This window comes from Theobroma cacao, chromosome 1 (assembly GCF_053813885.1).
Source record: "Theobroma cacao isolate CCN51 chromosome 1, ASM5381388v1, whole genome shotgun sequence".
NCBI lineage: Eukaryota > Viridiplantae > Streptophyta > Magnoliopsida > Malvales > Malvaceae > Theobroma > Theobroma cacao.
Genome location: NC_142639.1, coordinates 3181403 through 3199585, shown reverse-complemented (window position 1 = coordinate 3199585; position 18183 = coordinate 3181403). Strand labels below are relative to the sequence as shown.

The 18183-nt window shown below is 35.0% G+C and overlaps 1 protein-coding gene and 3 pseudogenes across 5 annotated transcripts; 3 read left to right on the top strand and 1 right to left on the bottom strand.

Annotated features, from left to right (window-relative positions):
• The first annotated feature begins 66 nt into the window (after window positions 1-66).
• On the top strand, window positions 67-1183 carry LOC18611215 (cytochrome P450 81Q32-like; annotated as a pseudogene). Its single transcript, XR_016024144.1, has 2 exons — window positions 67-198; window positions 561-1183. The product of XR_016024144.1 is annotated as a cytochrome P450 81Q32-like (transcript).
• Window positions 1184-2817: 1634 nt separating this feature from the next.
• MEE59 (maternal effect embryo arrest 59) lies at window positions 2818-3919 on the bottom strand. The gene is made up of 4 exons (XM_007047351.3): window positions 3544-3919; window positions 3360-3455; window positions 3080-3241; window positions 2818-2976 (listed from the first exon to the last, which is right to left on the bottom strand). Exons 1-4 carry the CDS (start codon window positions 3781-3783, stop codon window positions 2935-2937), a joined length of 540 nt encoding a protein of 179 aa, XP_007047413.3. The 5' UTR covers window positions 3784-3919; the 3' UTR covers window positions 2818-2934.
• A 2569-nt stretch (window positions 3920-6488) lies between these two features.
• On the top strand, window positions 6489-10300 carry LOC18611213 (putative receptor-like protein kinase At5g24010 pseudogene; annotated as a pseudogene). The gene is made up of 2 exons (XR_016028345.1): window positions 6489-9221; window positions 10043-10300. The product of XR_016028345.1 is annotated as a putative receptor-like protein kinase At5g24010 pseudogene (transcript).
• Window positions 10301-13146: 2846 nt separating this feature from the next.
• Window positions 13147-18102, top strand: LOC18611212 (putative receptor-like protein kinase At5g24010 pseudogene; annotated as a pseudogene). 2 transcript variants are annotated; one of them, XR_016027645.1, is made up of 2 exons: window positions 13147-15866; window positions 17826-18102. The product of XR_016027645.1 is annotated as a putative receptor-like protein kinase At5g24010 pseudogene, transcript variant X2 (transcript). The 2 variants fall into 2 exon arrangements; XR_016027644.1 differs by lacking the exon at window positions 17826-18102 and adding an exon at window positions 16140-16377 and having other exon boundaries at window positions 13150-15866.
• The last annotated feature ends 81 nt before the right edge of the window (window positions 18103-18183 follow it).

The following is an 18183-nucleotide window of genomic DNA, read 5'->3' as shown; positions in this document are numbered from 1 at the left end:
TCGATAGGAAAGGTTGTGTAAAGAATGTCAAGACACTTGGTAGAAAGATAGATGTGTTCTTTCAAGGTTCGATTGATGAGCATAAAAGGAATAAGGGAGATTCAGAAAGTGGAAGCACCATGATCGACCATTTGCTTTCCTTGCAAGAATTACAGCCCGAGTACTATACAGATGAAATCATCAAAAGGCCTTGCACTGGTTAGTCTTTTGTTTTTGATAATTCTATGAAAGGGGAAAAGTTTCAAGGCATCGCTGATCTTCACATTTTGTCAATTATCTTGGTACACATTCTTATAAAACCAACAAATAAACATCACGATGATGCCACTAACAACCACATATCTTGAACTATATTTATGCTAAGCTTTAGTTTACAGTAACGTGTTGCCTCTGAAGAAAGAAGTTAGTAAAAATACCAATCATAGAGAACTTAAATTTTTTAATTTATAGCATGTGCTTATGATTTTTGTTTACATATTTGAATGAACTTTTTCACATGCATTATCATAGAGTGCTTTCTTAATTTAAAATTTGTACTATGATTCAACTCTTACATGCAGAATATAGTAGAGCAGGAAGTCATACATCCGCAGTAACGGTGGAATGGGCAATGTCTAATTTGCTTAATCATCCTGATGTTTTGAAGAAGGTTAGAGATGAATTAGATGCTTTTCTTGACTCTAAACAATTATTAGATGAGACTGATCTTTCCAAACTACATTACCTGCAAAATACAATTTCTGAGACCTTCCGATTATACCCGACGACGCCTGTCATAACTCCTCATATGTCCTCTGATTATTGTACGATTGGAGGATATAGTATACCACCTAAAACTATTTTGCTGGTAAATTCATGGACCATTCATAGAGACCATAAATTATGGGATGATCCAACATGTTTCAATCCTGAAAGGTTTGATACTGCTGAGGTTAATGCCTATAAGCTATTGCCATTCGGTTTGGGAAGGAGGGCATGCCCTGCAATGGGCTTGGCCAACCGCGTCATTGCCTGGACTTTGGGGTCATTGATTCAATGTTTCGAGTGAGAGAGAGTCAATGAGAAACCAATTGACATGGTTGAAGGGACAGGTGGTTTAGCCATGCCTAAGCTTGAGCCACTGGAAGTCTTACGCAAAGGTCGTTCAGTCAAGGAAAATGTTCTCATTCAAGCTGTATTCTAAAGTATTGCTTATACAACAGAAAAGAAGTGCATTGAAGTTCCTAAGGGGGGCGAAAAAATCTCAAGTTTGAATCTTTTGGATCGAAAGAGATGGATGAATATGGAATAAAGGAAGTGTATCTTTTGTATAGCTTAATTTTAGTTTCAAAATTGTTAGTTTCTAGGCATGTGCATTCTTTTGTAGCGGGTTTAAAAACACTAACGGTATTAAGTTTTGGGATTGCTTTGTTTATATATACATGGCTGGCTGGATAGATGTATGAAGGCATCCGAGTGACGCTGATCACTGGCTCAACCTTCGCCGCATAATTAACCACACTTGAAGTCTTGTCATCTAATCGCTTAAAAATGTCAACAGGCATGCGAAGAGATGAGATCAAGTTTTTACTACGCCAATTAGCAAATACATCACATTTTTTCCAGAGCTAACACCTAATATGGCAGTGAGAATGACTAACAACCTTTATCTTGAAAATCCATGTGCAGCATGTGCTTGTATTATCTATTTATTTCTATGAACCTCTTCAGGTAAATCATAGAGAACTGTTGTAAACGAAATTCTTTAACATGCATGAACTATTTCATGCACAACATGGTAGCAGCGGGGACTCACACCTCAACACTAGCGTTAGAATTGCAATGTCTAATTTGCTTAATAATCCTGATGTGTTACAGAAGGTTAGAGCTGAACTAGATGCTTCCCTGGACCCTGAACATTGTTAGATGAAACTGATCTTTCAAGACAACCTTACTTACAAAATACACTCTGAAACCTTTCGATTATACCCGGCAATACCACTCTGGGCTTCTCACATGTGCTCTGATTATGGTACAATTGGAGGATATAATATACCACCTAAAACTATTTTATTAGTCAATGCATGAGCTATTCATAGAGACCATAAATAATGAGATGATCCAACATATTTCTATCCTGAAAGGTTTGAAATTAGTGATTTTGATGCCTACAGTCCATTGCCATTTGGTTTGGGAAGGACGGCATCCCTGAAATGGGCTTGGCCGACCCTTTTTTTGGCTTCGGGGTGACTCAATGTTTTCAGTAGGAGAGAGTCAACGAGAAGGCAATTGACATGGTGTATGGGACTGGTGCAGCCTTGTCTAAGGCCGAGCCTCTGGAAGCCTTATGCAAAGCGCGTTCAATCATGAACAATCTTCTCGTCCAACCTGGCTGTACTCTGAACCAATTTTCTTTTTTAATTACTAAGTTGAGATAATTGTGCTCTTTTGGCAATTGATAAAACAAGGCTTTAAGCCCAATTCACATGCAAGACCATTCAACACCTCCTTCCATTTCTTTCTTCTTGAAAAATAAGAAAGAACAATCTTTTCACTTTTGATGAGAACAAAATGTTGTTGGGCTATTCACATAACAAATTCGCTACTACAAACAGTAAGAACAGGCACATCAATTTGAAATTAAAAGGCCACAAATCAACTTGTGCAGCACTTCGGGTTAAAACTCAAAATAAACAAATAACTAGCTTTAATTACAAGGGCAGTGGATTCATTAGTTGGCCTAAGGATAAGTATTTCATTGCTGTTGACGATTTTACCTTCCCATTATTCAATTAATAAACTAACTTATCCTTGCAACAGGGCGGGCAAATAACAATGTAGAAAAAGTACTTTATACTTTATTTAAGTCCTTCCACCAAACTGTTTTAATCCAATTTCTCCATTCCAAGGCTACAGCAATTATAATTTAAGCAAAGTTGGTACATCTGCGCAGATCTAACAACCCTCACTCCGATTAGGCTTGGAAGAAACAAAGACCTGATCACACAAGAAAACTGTTTTGAGAACATTGAACAAAACAATACAGCTGCTGATGACCCTTTTCGTTCTTCCCATTGACAGAAAAGGCCTACATGAATACCTGATCTTCCTCAACGTTAGGCATCCAGTCATTTGTTGCCGGGTTGCTTTTGAAAATTGGCCTGTTAAATACATTTCCAGCACCCTGGCCGTTTTGCAATTGAATATCATATCTATTTCCTGCACCCCCTTCTCCAACCACTCTTATAAACCCACTTCCAGTCTGTGATCAATAAACAAAACAGAAACCGACGCAAATTCAATGGAAAAGTAAAGCAAAGACACTACAGACAAAAAAAAATTAAAACCGTAAGAAAGATTAACAGGTCAAGAGCAAACACCGTGTGGTGCTCCTTGTCAATAGAATCCATCTCCTTGTAATACTGTGTCTCCACAAATTCATCTTGCACAACACTATCTCCTTGTAATATTTTCATCTGAGAGAGCAAATTCCAGAACTCAAAAGAGGAACCAACAAAAGGGTAGAAAGACAAAGATGCTAGAAGCATGTTAAGGAATGCATACATGAGATTGAGACTGAAGAGATCGTAACTTGTCCAGCTCGGGTATGTTTTGGTCTACAGCTGGCGGGAAATTGGAGGTGATTGTTGCTAAATCAGGTTCACTCCTGTTGGGCTTGGTGGATCGTTTCGGGGCCAAGGAATCGAACTGAGCTCTGACCTGATTGGTGATTTTTTGCTGTTGATCTGCGTCCAAAACTTCATCACTCCGGCTTGGTTTAGTCACCGTCCATTGACCCACCATCTTGATCTCGAGTTTTTAACCTTTTTTCTTTATTTTGTTTCTTTCTTCTCGGTGTTGATGGCAAGGTATCCTCTTTTTATCTACAAAAAAAAGACAGAGAACAACGACTCCTAGCGGTGGAGCGGGTCGGCAATCTCTTGTATATATAGTAAAGACAAAATTTGAAACTATGGGCTACATGATACCGCTTTACTTTTGCGCTGTAAATCCTTTGGCTTTGAACATTTTTTTTGGTCAAATTGTTCGTTTAGTCGCTCCGCTCCATCAAAATGTTAAATTTATTATAATAATAAATTTTTATATTTTTTTAAAATTATAATATTAATATAATATGTTAATAAATTTTTTTATTTATATTGAAATGAAATTTGATTGTATTGCTGTGATTTTTTTTATTAATGTGATATTAAATTTGATAATATAATAATGATGATTTGATAATTTATTAACGATGTAATAAATGTATCAAAATGACAAAATCAAGTATTAATATAGATTTTATAAGTATGGATATGAAACTATCTAATATGATGTGCATTAGTAGTTTTAAATAAGATTAGGAAAGAAATAAATTAAATTTATTAATAGGTTTTTAAGATTTAGGGAAAATGTGTTGTGAGATGGTGAGGAATTGGAATTTTTGTACTTTATAATTTAAAATAATAAAAAAATTGTAAAATAGATTAAAAAATCATGTCATTATTAACAATTTTAATGTTATATTAGTAAGAAAATACCATAGTAGTATAAAAGATAGAAAAAATTTAATTTTTTATTAATTTAAAAAAATATAAAAACTTAATTTTTATAAATTATTATATAAAAATTAAATCTATCACTTTATAAAGTATGAATACTAATTGCATAATTTAATCAAAGTTTTTCTAATTCCTATATTCCCTTGGTTCTAAAATGAGATTACGGAGGCTTGGGCTTTCCTGGAGTAGCCCAGATGCTGACATAAGTGGCGGCTTGGAGCATTGGACCCAATCATCCAATTCCCAAATCCTCTTAACAGGTTGTCGTTCAAATGCAAAATTTTGACTAAATTAAAACGGGATGTGAATGAGTAGCATTGGTCAAACAACGGGAGAGACGTGTCTAAAATTTGAATTGGGATAACGTAAAACCAAAAAGGGTACTGATATAATTCATCACAACCTAAGAAGCTGTGATCCCATCTCTTTCCCCTTTTTGCAAGTTCATGTTATATCATCTTTTTTTTTTGTTTTCAACAATTTGAAGAAATTTATCGTGAAATAATACTGGTAGCAAATTGCCAGTGATTAAAGGATTCTTGGGGAGTCAATCACCTACTTCAAATGTTATCTTTAGTAAATCCTATCAAATTGTTTCCAAATGCAATGCATTGGATCTGTGGGTTATATTCATTCCACCAAAGAAGTGGTTTGAAGTTGATACATACAATGAATCGTGCTATTGTTGCAGCAGAGCTGAAGATTGTGAAACATAGAAAGCACTCTTCACTACTACTTTCCCTTCTAGAGAATTTTTAGGAGACCAGGTCCTCAGAATACAACAAGGGTTTCCAACTAAAATCATGAACTTGTCCACAAAATTGGCCTAATGACTATTCAGTTCCTGTTGATGATTCATCTTCTCCAGGATTCAGTTTAATAAACAAATCTATCATTGCAACAGCTTAACAGACAAGAATAATTTACAAGCTAGTGCTTAGATTATTTATCTTATGTCACTCTCAGGATGTAAAACTTCCCACCATACCCAACCTTATCTTATTATTTCACTGTTCCAGCACGACAACAACCACTACCATAATTTAAGAAAAGACCTGAGTACAGAACACAGATGAAAATTACTGTCTTAAATCCATCCGTATTTTATTAAATGTAAAACAAAACTCAATTAAACAAAGAGAACCAAAAAGACAGAACCAACCGTCTGGTCCTGTTTGTCAATCGAATCCAAGTCCTTGTAATACTCCACCAACTCATTTTGTACCTCAATATCTTCCACAACCAAAATATTTACCTGAGTCTAATAATTTGAAAGATGAAAGGCGAAAGAGTTAAACAATTTAAATCTTGGAAAGACAAAGATAATTGGACCTGATAGGAAGTGCGTAGATGAGATTGAGATTGAAGACAAGCACTTGATTGCACATATAGTGGAAGAAAGAAAGAAGATAGTGGGGGAAAAGAGAACCTTCAGAAAGCGTTGGGAAGAAGAAACTAAAACTCGGCGCTACTTAAACCGCACAACTTGCACGTCGTACCTTTTGGTGGGTTTGTCCACTTTCTAGAAGGATAATAAGTGGGGGGTTGCTGATTTTGGGCTCTTCTGGGTCAGACCAGATTCTGGCATTAGATTGCCCTGCTTGAACTTAGGACAGATGCATCGTTACAGTTAACAGACTCATCTTCAAAAAACGAAGAATTTGGACTGTATATGTGTAAAGATGTTGACATAAGGCAGTGAATTAATTAAAGACACGAAAGGGAAACATAAAAGTCCTTAGTTAAAAGAGACAAGAAACCGTCTTAACACAAGATTATTACAGAAATTCAAGGCAAACCAACTAACTGCTGCTGAACTAATAAAAGTCAGAAACGTGGTTCTTGGACAAAAGGGACAACAGATAGAAGTAAATGCCGTGATCAGAATTGACGTGCCAAGAAATAGATATTTCCTTTCGGAAACTATTCTGCTTGGCAATATTAGAGGAGCTCAGTTATTTTTCTCAAGCGGAATACATCCATACATTTTGATTATCAGGTCAACCAAAGTCTTCCCTTTCCATCTGCACCTTCCTTGCTCATTGTTATCATTCATTAAAACTGGTCCTTACTCCTTAGTGCTGAGATATATACTTGATTACTTCAACTAGACAAGGGAAAAAAAGGGGAAAAAGAGCAAGACCGTTCCAATGGAAAAACTGCTCTTCCTTAACGTTCTCTTGCCTTTGTTTCTTCTCCAATTCTACCCTGTTCTGATTCTCTCAGGTCCTTACGTTTTTCCAGATAAATACTTCATAAACTGCGGGTCATCTTCTTCTGTGAAACTAGGCAGCAGGAACTTTGTTGGTGACAAGAATCCCAACTCCTTCCGCGTTGAAGAAGGCAAACCTGTAGAAGATACCAGCCAGTCAGTCGGCTCATCTCTCTACCAAACAGCAAGGTTTCATACACGCCCATTTTCATATAAATTCGACATCAATGACGCAGGCCTACATGTGGTACGTCTTCATTTCTTTCCTTTCATGTCAGGCCAGGTTAATCTGGTGGATGCTTTATTCAATGTTTCCGCTTCCAGTAAGTCTCTAGTATCGAATTTCAGTGTCAGAAATAGTAGTTCTTCCCCTGTGATTAAGGATTTCTTGGTGCCTATCAATTCAACCAGCTTTAGAATTCACTTCATCCCGGCACAACAAACATCTTTTGCTTTTGTGAATGCTATAGAAGTTTTTCTTGTTCGAGATCTTGTGGATAACCCAGCTTTTGTGACTTCGGCAGGAAGTCCGGGTATTTACCGAGGTTTGCCCTCTCAGGTACTTAGAACAGTTCAGAGAGTTAATGTTGGGGGTCAATCCCTTCACGACCCAACCGCAGTAGCATCAGAATGGGTTGCTGATGATGACTATATATTTATTGGAAATTTGGCAAAAAATTGTAGCTATTTTTCTGGTACACTAAACTATGATGATGAACTAGGAGCCTTCCAAAACTTTGTCCCAGATCTTGTCTACAAAACTTGCAAAGAAGTGGACCTAACTAATAACCAGACATCAAATTCTACCAACATTACTTGGCATTTCAACGTCAGTAAGAATGCTCGGCACCTTGTTCGGGTCCATTTCTGTGACATTATTAGTTCATCACCCAACATTTTCACTTTCAATCTCTCCATATACGGTAACTTCAGTAAAAAAATCAATCCTTACGACTATACTGTTCAGACAGCAGTTCCATTCCGCTATGATTTTGTGGTTGACTCAGGTGATTCTGACTTTATTAGTATCAGTGTCGTCCCTTTGGACGGATTCTTGGAAAAAATTGCCTACCTGAACGGGCTCGAAATAATGGAGTTCATCACAGAACCAGGCTTGGAACTAGGGGGAAGTGAGCCAAAAAAGAAGCCTGTACGGTTTATCATAACTGGTTCAGTTGTTGGGGTTTTTGTCATCTGTAGTTTGATAGTGGTATTCTTGTTATGTAAGAAACGCATAAAAAGAAAGCCTTTTGAAACCATGGCTTCATATGGTACCCTTCCTTTTGGAGGAGCGAGCCCTTATGTTGGAATAAGCACTAAATCTGTCAATCCCCCTCCTGTTCCGAACTTAAACCTCAAACTAAAGATGCCTTTTGCTGAAATAATAGAGGCAACCAATAACTTTGAGGCTAAATTGCTGGTTGGAGAGGGAGGCTTCGGTAAAGTTTATAAAGGGACTCTTCGGAATGGTCTCAAAGTGGCAGTCAAAAGAAGCGAGTCAAAACATGGCCAGGGCCTTCCGGAATTCCAAACTGAGGTCATGGTTCTATCCAAGATTCGACATCGCCATCTTGTTTCTCTGATTGGCTATTGTGATGAAGGGTCTGAGATGATACTGGTTTATGAGTTCATGGAGAAGGGGACTCTAAGAGATCATCTTTACAACTTGAGTGGGAATCCAGAGAGATCATCTGCATTATCTTTATTGACTTGGAAGCAAAGACTTGAAATTTGTATGGGTGCAGCAAAGGGTCTTCATTACCTCCACACCGGTTCACAAGGAGGAATCATTCACCGTGATGTTAAGTCCACAAACATCTTGCTTGATGAACAATATGTGGCAAAAGTTGCAGATTTTGGCCTTTCCAAATCAGGTCTTCCTGGTCCAGATGAGTTCAGCACAGGAATAAAAGGAAGCTTCGGTTATCTTGATCCTGAGTATTTTAGATGCCTTCAGTTTACAGAAAAATCTGATGTTTATTCTTTTGGCGTGGTACTCCTTGAAGTGCTTTGTGCTAGACCAGCTATAATTAACTCAAATAGGAAGGAGGAGATAAATTTAGCTGAATGGGGACTGTTTTGGTTAAAGAAAGGGGAACTTGAAAAGATTATCGATCCCTCAGTGGCTGGCCAGATTAATCCTAATTCATTGAGAAAGTTCAGTGAAATGGTTGAGAAGTGTCTGAAGCCAAATGGAGTCGACAGGCCTACAATGCTTGATATCTGCTGGGACTTGGAATACACATTGCAACTACAGCAAACTGAAGTGCGGAGAGAGCCACACGAGGACAGCACAATAGATGCTTCTCTGAACATGTCCTCACGTCCATTTCAGCGTTTGCCTTCAAATAACTTGCCAATTGAGAAAGATGATGTGCCTATGGTGAGGGATGATGGTTCTGACACAACAGCTAGTGGAGTTTTCTCCCAGCTGAGGATCGATGGTGGTAGATAGTCTCAACTGGCTGGTAATTTGTCTTTTCAGTTACAACGCTTATCACTCTATTTATGTTTAATGCATCTTTTGTTGTATGAAAGCCTGTGTTAAGTAGCTCTGACCTCGTTATAATTCAAGTAGTTTCGAATAAAATCAGAATAGAGAGTGAAAGCTTTGATTTTTGAATCTCAAGGAAATTTGTTGAATTATCAATAAATTTCCTTGAATTAGAACTTCATTCACCTATACAGAGATGGAATATCCGTTTAGTTAACATTTCTTTACAAACTAAAACCGAATACTTACATCAAAGCTTATACAAAATAAATAGGCATATGCTAATCTTGTTAATCAAAATCTTGCCAAACAAATCTAGTTCTCCAATGATGCAAAAATATTGAAATTTGTAAATAAAAGTAATGAGTACAACCACTTAACAAGTAACCAACAACATACTTCACAACATTTAAGTCAAAATTATCAATAATTATAAAGATATCAAAACAAAATTTGGGTAATATCATTCATAAACATATTTTCTCCAAAATTATATTTATAGATAACAAAAGTAAATATAATTCCACTTTATATAATATAATTAACATAATTTCACAAATATTACTAATTTTAATGATTTCTTGTAATATGCTAGGATCATACTTAACCACTACGACATAGGTTAGAATCGAAATAAAAATCATAATAGAGAGTAAAAGCTTTGATTTTTGAATCTCAAAGAAATTTATTGAATTATCAATAAAGATTCCTTGAATTAGAACTTCATTCACCTATGCAGAGACGGAATAACTATAAATGCTTTCTTTGGGTTAACACACATTTATATCAATGCAGCCATAATGAATCAAGTCACTTTATGTGGTCTGAGTTCTGGGGCATCCCGGTGGCATCAACCATGGAACAGAGCTGCAAGAAGCTGTCCTTTTTTCTTTTTTTTTCTTGACTTTAATTTGTTGTATTATCTGATTTCCTTCAATGGACAAAATTTAAGCAAAAGAAGTCCTTTTGCTTCTGTAAGCATCATGTACGTTTAAAAATAGACAACTTCCAATGAACAATCTTTATTCACATAGCCATCATTCACTTTTATAATTTCTTAATGATCTCTTACGCACAGATTTCAGAAACGAGAAAGTAATGAGAGAGAGAAATTGCAGAGGAATAAACAATCTTTATTCTTACTTTGATTTTTATGGAAAAAGTAACTTTGGGAAACTGGTTTTACAATCCCTAATCTCGCTCCCTTGTTTCCAAAGAATTAAAATATCTGGGATGGGGTCTATTTCACCAGGGAATTAAGTCAATGAAGTGGAGGGGTTGGGTTTAAAATATCATCTCCAGGCAATTTTGATGTAATTTAAATCATTATAAAAAATTCACTTAACATTCATAAAAGTATTCTAAAAATCTCGATAGATCAAAAATTTAACTTTAATTTCATAAAATTTTCAAAGATCAAAACCATTCTTTACAATAACTTGAGTTTAATATATCTAATTTATCAAAATTTATACCAAAATCATTTCAATTTTTAAATATAACATTATTATTTGTCGAAATAAACTATTTTTTTCATCACTAATTTCCAAAGCCATTAATTAAGTATAAATTAAAATAAAAACTTGAAATACACAGAATCATTAGCTTAAGTTCTAATACCTAAATTGTCACACTTCAAACCTAAAATTTTAGAGTATAACAACGTCACATATTCATAAGACAAATCCCATAAGCAAGCAAGACAATAGAGATCATACTAAACCAAATGTAACACCTGAGTTTTTAACTTATTAGTTGGTATATAATTCTCCTACTTGAAAGAGTAGGGTTCGAATTCCTCTTATAATATTTCTAAAAGTATCTTTACAATTTAGAAAATTTTAAGTCTCCAATATAATACAAAATTTTCATTTAGTTAGCATTCCGTTTAGTTAACATTTCTTTACAAACTAAAACCGAATACTCACATCAAAGCTTATACAAAATAAATAGGCATATGTTAATCTTATTAATCAAAATCTTGCCAAACAAATCTAGTTCTCCAATGATGGAAAAATACTGAAATCTGTAAATAAAAGTAATGAGTACAATCACTCGGCAAGTAACCAACAACATGCTTCACAACATTTAGGCCAAAATTATCAATAATCATAAAAATATCAAAACAAAATTTGGTTAATATCATTCATAAACATATTTTCTCCAAAATTATATTTTCAAATAACAAAAGTAAATATAATTCCACTTCATAATTAACATAATTTTGCAAATATTATCAATTTTAGTAATTTCTTGTAATATGCTAGGGTCATACTTAACCACTATGACATAAGTCAAAATTGAAACCAAAATCATAATTAACTCAAGTGACATGGGTCAAAAGCATATGAAAGACAGTCGGTGGTTGTACAGAAAAATATCACAAAAGCCACTATATTCAATTTCACGTTAAGATTAATTTTTCAAAAGTGAAAACAGCGATGGATATCAAATCACTTATTTGATTTGTTAAAATAAAAAATCAAAGACTAAAGCATTAAAATTCTCTTCAAGCTTATTAATCTGAAATATTCAAAATTAAAAACCAACACTATCAAATTATCAAAACAAACTACGAATCCCAATTGATGATTCTAAGACATATAGGATATAGCAACCTCTTTCATTAATCGAAATTAATTTTGATATATTTTCTAAAATTAAAATGATTTTTTTGATAGTTTACAAAACATAAAAATATTCAAAAATTATAACATTATAGAGTAAAATACAAATTTTGTAACAAATATGAGATTTGATGAAAATACTCCAACTACTAAATTAAAATTTAGTTTTTGAAGATTTTTAACAAAATTTTCTAAATGTATCAATTCAAAGATAATTTATGAAAAATATTTTATCATACAAGACTTCATTAAAATTTAAATATTTATGAAGTTTCTATCAAAATAGATTGTATATTCGTCAAAAATATTTTTTTTAAATAACTAAAAATAAATTTTCAAAAATTTTGAAATTTCAAAATTTCATAACCATTAGCTACTTTGAATTTGTCAAAAATATTTATTTGTAAGAAAATTCATTAAAATTCAAATAATTCAAAATTATGGTGTTTTTATCAAAATAAGTTGTGTATTCGACAAAAATAAATTTAAAATGATTTCAAAGTTTCCATAACCATTTCACCTTCTTTGAAGACTTATAGCTTACTTCCGTTCATTTTGAATATCGGATCAACCAGATTCTTTCCTTTCCGTCTGCAGCTTCCTATCTACATCCATTTTTCCTCTTATTGCTTCCGTTTTTTATTCCAAAGGATGGGGAATCGCTGATAGAATAGCATATAAAATTTTTTAGATTAAAATGCCCTAACTCTTTTAAAAAATTACAACCAAAGCCTTATAAATATTTCTTCTTCTCTTCCTCCTACTTGTTTCCTCTCTCTTCCCATTCCTGCCTCTCTCCTACTGTCTCTAAATTTTCTCCACCCACCACCTGATGGCGGAGGCGACGGCGAGGCTTGAGGACCGGATTTGGAGCTCTCCGGCGTTGTTCAAACCGCACAACTTGCCTTTGTATTTTTTTGGGTTTGTCTACTTTCTAGAAGGATAATAAGTTCTGGGCTGCTGCTTTTGGGCTCTTCTGCATCAGCCCAGAGTCTAGCATAGAGTCCCCTGCTTGAACTTTTAAGACAGATGCATCTTTGACTTGACTGACTCATTTTTACTTGTTTGCACATAATTTCTAACACATGATTATCAAAGAAGTTCATGGTTAACCAAGTAACTGTTGCTGAACTAAGAAAAGTCAGAAACGTTGGTTCTTGGACAAAAGGGGAAACAAATAGGAGTAAATGCCGTGATCAGAATTGAGATGCCAAGAAATAGATATTGCCTTTTAGAAACTATTCTGCTTGGCAACATCAGAGGAGCTCAATTATTTTTCTCAAGCAGAATACATCCACACATTTTGATTATCAGGTCAACCAAAGTCTTCCCTTTCCATCTGCACCTTCCTTGCTCATTATTATCATTCATTAAAACTGGTCCTTACTCCTTAGTGCTGAGATATATACTTAATTACTTCCACTAGACAAGGGAAAAAAACAGGAAAAAGAGGAAGGCCGTTCCAATGGAAAAACTGCTCTTCCTTAACGTTCTCTTGCCTTCGTTTCTTCTCCAATTCTATCCTGTTCTGATTCTCTCAGAACCTTACGTTTTTCCAGATAAATACTTCATAAACTGCGGGTCGTCTTCTTCTGTGAAACTAGGCAGCAGGAACTTCGTTGGTGACAAGAATCCCAACTCCTTCCGCGTTGAAAAAGGCAAACCTGTCGAAGATACCAGCCAGTCAGTCGGCTTATCTCTCTACCAAACAGCAAGGTTTCATACAAGCCCATTTTCTTATAATCTCAACATCACTAAGACAGGCCTACACGTGGTACGCCTTCATTTCTTTCCTTTCATGTCAGGCCAGGTTAATCTGGTGGATGCTTTATTCAATGTTTCAGCTTCCCGTAAGTCTCTAGTATCGAATTTCAGTGTCAGAAATAGTTCTTTCCCTGTGATTAAGGATTTCTGGGTGCCTATCAATTCAACCAGCTTTAGAATTCACTTCATCCCGGCACAACAAACATCTTTTGCTTTTGTGAATGCTATAGAAGTTTTTCTTATTCCAGATCTTGTGGATGACCGAACTCTTGTGACTACGGCAGGAAGTCCGGGTAATTACCTAGGTTTGCCCTCTCAGGTGCTTAGAACAGTTCAGAGAGTTAATGTTGGGGGTCGACCCCTTAACGACCCAACCGCAATAGCATCAGAATGGGTTGCTGATGATGACTATATATTTGTTGGAAATTTGGCAAAAAATTGTAGCTATTTTTCCGGTAGACTAAACTATGATGATAATATAGGAGCCTTCCAAAACTTTGTCCCCGATCTTGTCTACAAAACTTGCAAAGAAGTGGACCTAACTAATAACCAGACATCAAATTCTGCCAACATTACTTGGCATTTCAACGTCAGCAAGAATGCTCGGCATCTTGTTCGGGTCCATTTCTGTGACATTATTAGTCCATCACCTAACGTTTTCAAATTCAATCTCTTTATATACGGTAGGTTCAGTCAAAATATCAATCCTTACGAGTATACTGTTCAGACAGCAGTTCCATTCTACTATGATTTTGTGGTTGACTCAGGTGATTCTGACTTTATTAGTATCAGTGTTGTCACTTTGGACGGATCCTTAGAAAAAATTGCCTACCTGAACGGGCTCGAAATAATGGAGTTCATCACAGAACCAGGCTTGGAACTAGGGGGAAGTGAGCCAAAAAAGAAGCCTGTACTGTTCATCATAACTGGTTCAGTTGTTGGGGTTTTTGTTATCTGTAGTTTGATAGTGGTATTCTTGTTGTGTAAGAAACGCATAAAAAGAAAGCCTTTTGAAACCATGGCTTCATATGGTACCCTTCCTTTTGGAGGAGCGAGCCCTTACGTTGGAATAAGCACCAAATCTGTCAATCCCCCTCCTGTTCCGAACTTAAACCTCAAACTAAAGATGCCTTTTGCTGAAATAATAGAGGCAACCAGTAACTTTGAGGCTAAATTGCTGGTTGGAGAGGGAGGCTTCGGTAAAGTTTATAAAGGAACTCTTCGGAATGGTCTCAAAGTGGCAGTCAAAAGAAGCGAGTCAAAACATGGCCAGGGCCTTCCAGAATTCCAAACTGAGGTCATGGTTCTATCCAAGATTCGACATCGCCATCTTGTTTCTCTGATTGGCTATTGTGATGAAGGGTCTGAGATGATACTGGTTTATGAGTTCATGGAGAAGGGGACTCTAAGAGATCATCTTTACAACTTGAGTGGGAATCCAGAGAGATCATCTGCATTATCTTTATTGACTTGGAAGCAAAGACTTGAAATTTGTATGGGTGCAGCAAAGGGTCTTCATTACCTCCACACCGGTTCACAAGGAGGAATCATTCACCGTGATGTTAAGTCCACAAACATCTTGCTTGATGAACAATATGTGGCAAAAGTTGCAGATTTTGGCCTTTCCAAATCAGGTCTCCCTGGTCCAGATGAGTTCAGCACAGGAATAAAAGGAAGCTTCGGTTATCTTGATCCTGAGTATTTTAGATGCCTTCAGTTTACAGAAAAATCTGATGTTTATTCTTTTGGCGTGGTACTCCTTGAAGTGCTTTGTGCTAGACCAGCTATAATTAGCTCAAATAGGAAGGAGGAGATAAATTTAGCTGAATGGGGACTGTTTTGGTTAAAGAAAGGGGAACTTGAAAAGATTATCGATCCCTCAGTGGCTGGCCAGATTAATCCTAATTCATTGAGAAAGTTCAGTGAAATGGTTGAGAAGTGTCTGAAGCCAAATGGAGTCGACAGGCCTACAATGCTTGATATCTGCTGGGACTTGGAATACACATTGCAACTAGAGCAAACTGCAGTGCGGAGAGAGCCACACGAGGACAGCACAATAGATGCTTCTCTGAACATGTCCTCACGTCCATTTCAGCGTTTGCCTTCAAATAACTTGCCAATTGAGAAAGATGATGTGCCTATGGTGAGGGATGATGGTTCTGACACAACAGCAAGTGGAGTTTTCTCCCAGCTGAGGATTGATGGTGGCAGATAGTCTCAACAGGCTGGTAATTTGTCTTTTCAGTTGCAACTCTTGTCACTATATTGATGTTTAATGCTTCTTTTGTTGTATGAAAACCTGTGTTAAGTAGCTCTGACCTCATTATAATTCAGTAGTTTCAAATAAACTCAGAATAGAGAGTGAAAGCTTTGATTTTTGAATCTCAAGGAAATTTGTTGAATTATCAAAGATTCCTTGAATTAGAACTTCATTCACCTGTACAGAGATGGAATAACTATAAATGCTTTCTTTGGGTTAACACACATTTATATCAATGCAGCCATAAAATAAAACAAGTCACTTTATGTGGTCTGAGTTATGGAGCATCCCGGTGGCATCAACCATGGAACAGAGCTGCAAGAAGCTGTCCTTTTTTTCTTTTTCTTTCTTAACCTTAATTTGTTGTATTATCTGATTTCCTTCAATGGACAAAATTTAAGCAAAAGAAGTCCTTTTGCTTCTATAAGCATCATGTATGTTTAAAGATAGACAACTTCCACTGAACAATCTTTTATTCACATAGCCATCATTCACTTTTATAATTTCTTAATAATCTCTTACGCACAGATTTCAGAAACGAGAAAGTAATGAGAGAGAGAAATTGCAGAGGAATAAACAATCTTTATTCTTACTTTGATTTTTATGGAAAAAGTAACTTTGGGAAACTGATTTTACAATCCCGAATCTCGTTCCCTTATTTCCAAACAATTAAAATATCTGGGATGGGCTCTATTTCACCAGGGAATTAAGTCAATGAAGTGGAGGGGTTGGATTTAAAAGATCATCTCCCGTCAAGTTTGATGTAATTTAAATCATTATAAAAAATTCACTTAACATCCATAAAAGTATTCTAAAAATCTTGATAGATAAAAAATTTAACTTTAATTTCATAAAATTTTCAAAAATCAAAACCATTCTTTACAATAACTTGAGTTTGATATATCTATTTTATCAAAATTTATACCAAAAGCATTTCAATTTATAAATATAACGTTATTATTTATCAAAATAAATTATTTTTTTTCATCACTAATTTCCAAAGCCATTATCTAAGTATCAATTAAAATAAAAACTTAAAATACACAGAATCATTAGCTTAAGTTTTAATACCTAAATTGTCACACTTCAAATCTAAAAATTTAGGGTAAAATGACATCACATATTTATAAGACAAATCCCATAAGCATGTAAGGCAATAGATATCATACTAAACCAAATGTAGCACCTGAGTATTTGACTTATGAATTGGTGCATAATTCTCTTGCTTGAAAGAATAGAATTCGAATCTCTCTTATAATAATTCTAAAAGCATCTTTACAATTTACAAAATTTTAAGTCTCCAAATATAATACAAAATTTTCATTTAGTTAGCGTTCTGTTTTGTTAACATTTCTTTACAAACTAAAACCGAATACTCACATCAAAGCTTATAAAAAATAAATAGGCATATGCTAATCTTGTTAATCAAAATCTTGCCAAACAAATCTAGTTCTCCAATGATGCAAAAATACTGAAATTTGTAAATAAAAGTAATAAGTATAACCATTCAGCAAGTAACTAACAACATACTTCACAACATTTAGGTCAAAATTATCAATAATCATAAAGATATCAAAACAAAATTTGGATAATATCATTCATAAACATATTTTCTCTAAAATTATATTTCCAAATAACAAAAGTAAATATAATTCCACTTCATATAATATAATTAACATAATTTCGTAAATATTACCGATTTTAGTGATTTCTTGTAATATGCTAGAGTCATACTTAACCACTACGACATAAGTCAGAATCGATAATAAAAATCATAATAGAGAGTGAAAACTTTGATTTTTAAATCTCAAAGAAATTTATTGAATTATCAATAAAGATTCATTGAATTAGAACTTCACTCACCTATGCAGAGATGGAATAGCTATAAATGCTTTCGTTGGGCTAACACACATTTATATCAATGCAGCCATAAATGAATCAAGTCACTTTATGTGGTCTGAGTTCCGGGGCATCCCGGTGGCATCAACCATGGAACAGAGCTGCAAGAAGCTGTCCTTTTTTCTTTTTTTTCTTAACTTTAATTTGTTGTATTATATGATTTCCTTTGATGGACAAAATTTAAGCAAAAGAAGTCCTTTTTGCTGCTATAAGCATCATGTATGTTTAAAGATAGACAACTTCCACTGAACAATCTTTATTCACATAGTCATCATTCACTTTTATAATTTCTTAATAATTTCTTATGCACCGATTTCAGGAACGAGAGAGTAGTGAGAGAGAGAAATTGCAGAAGAATAAACAACCTTTATTCTCATTTTGATTTT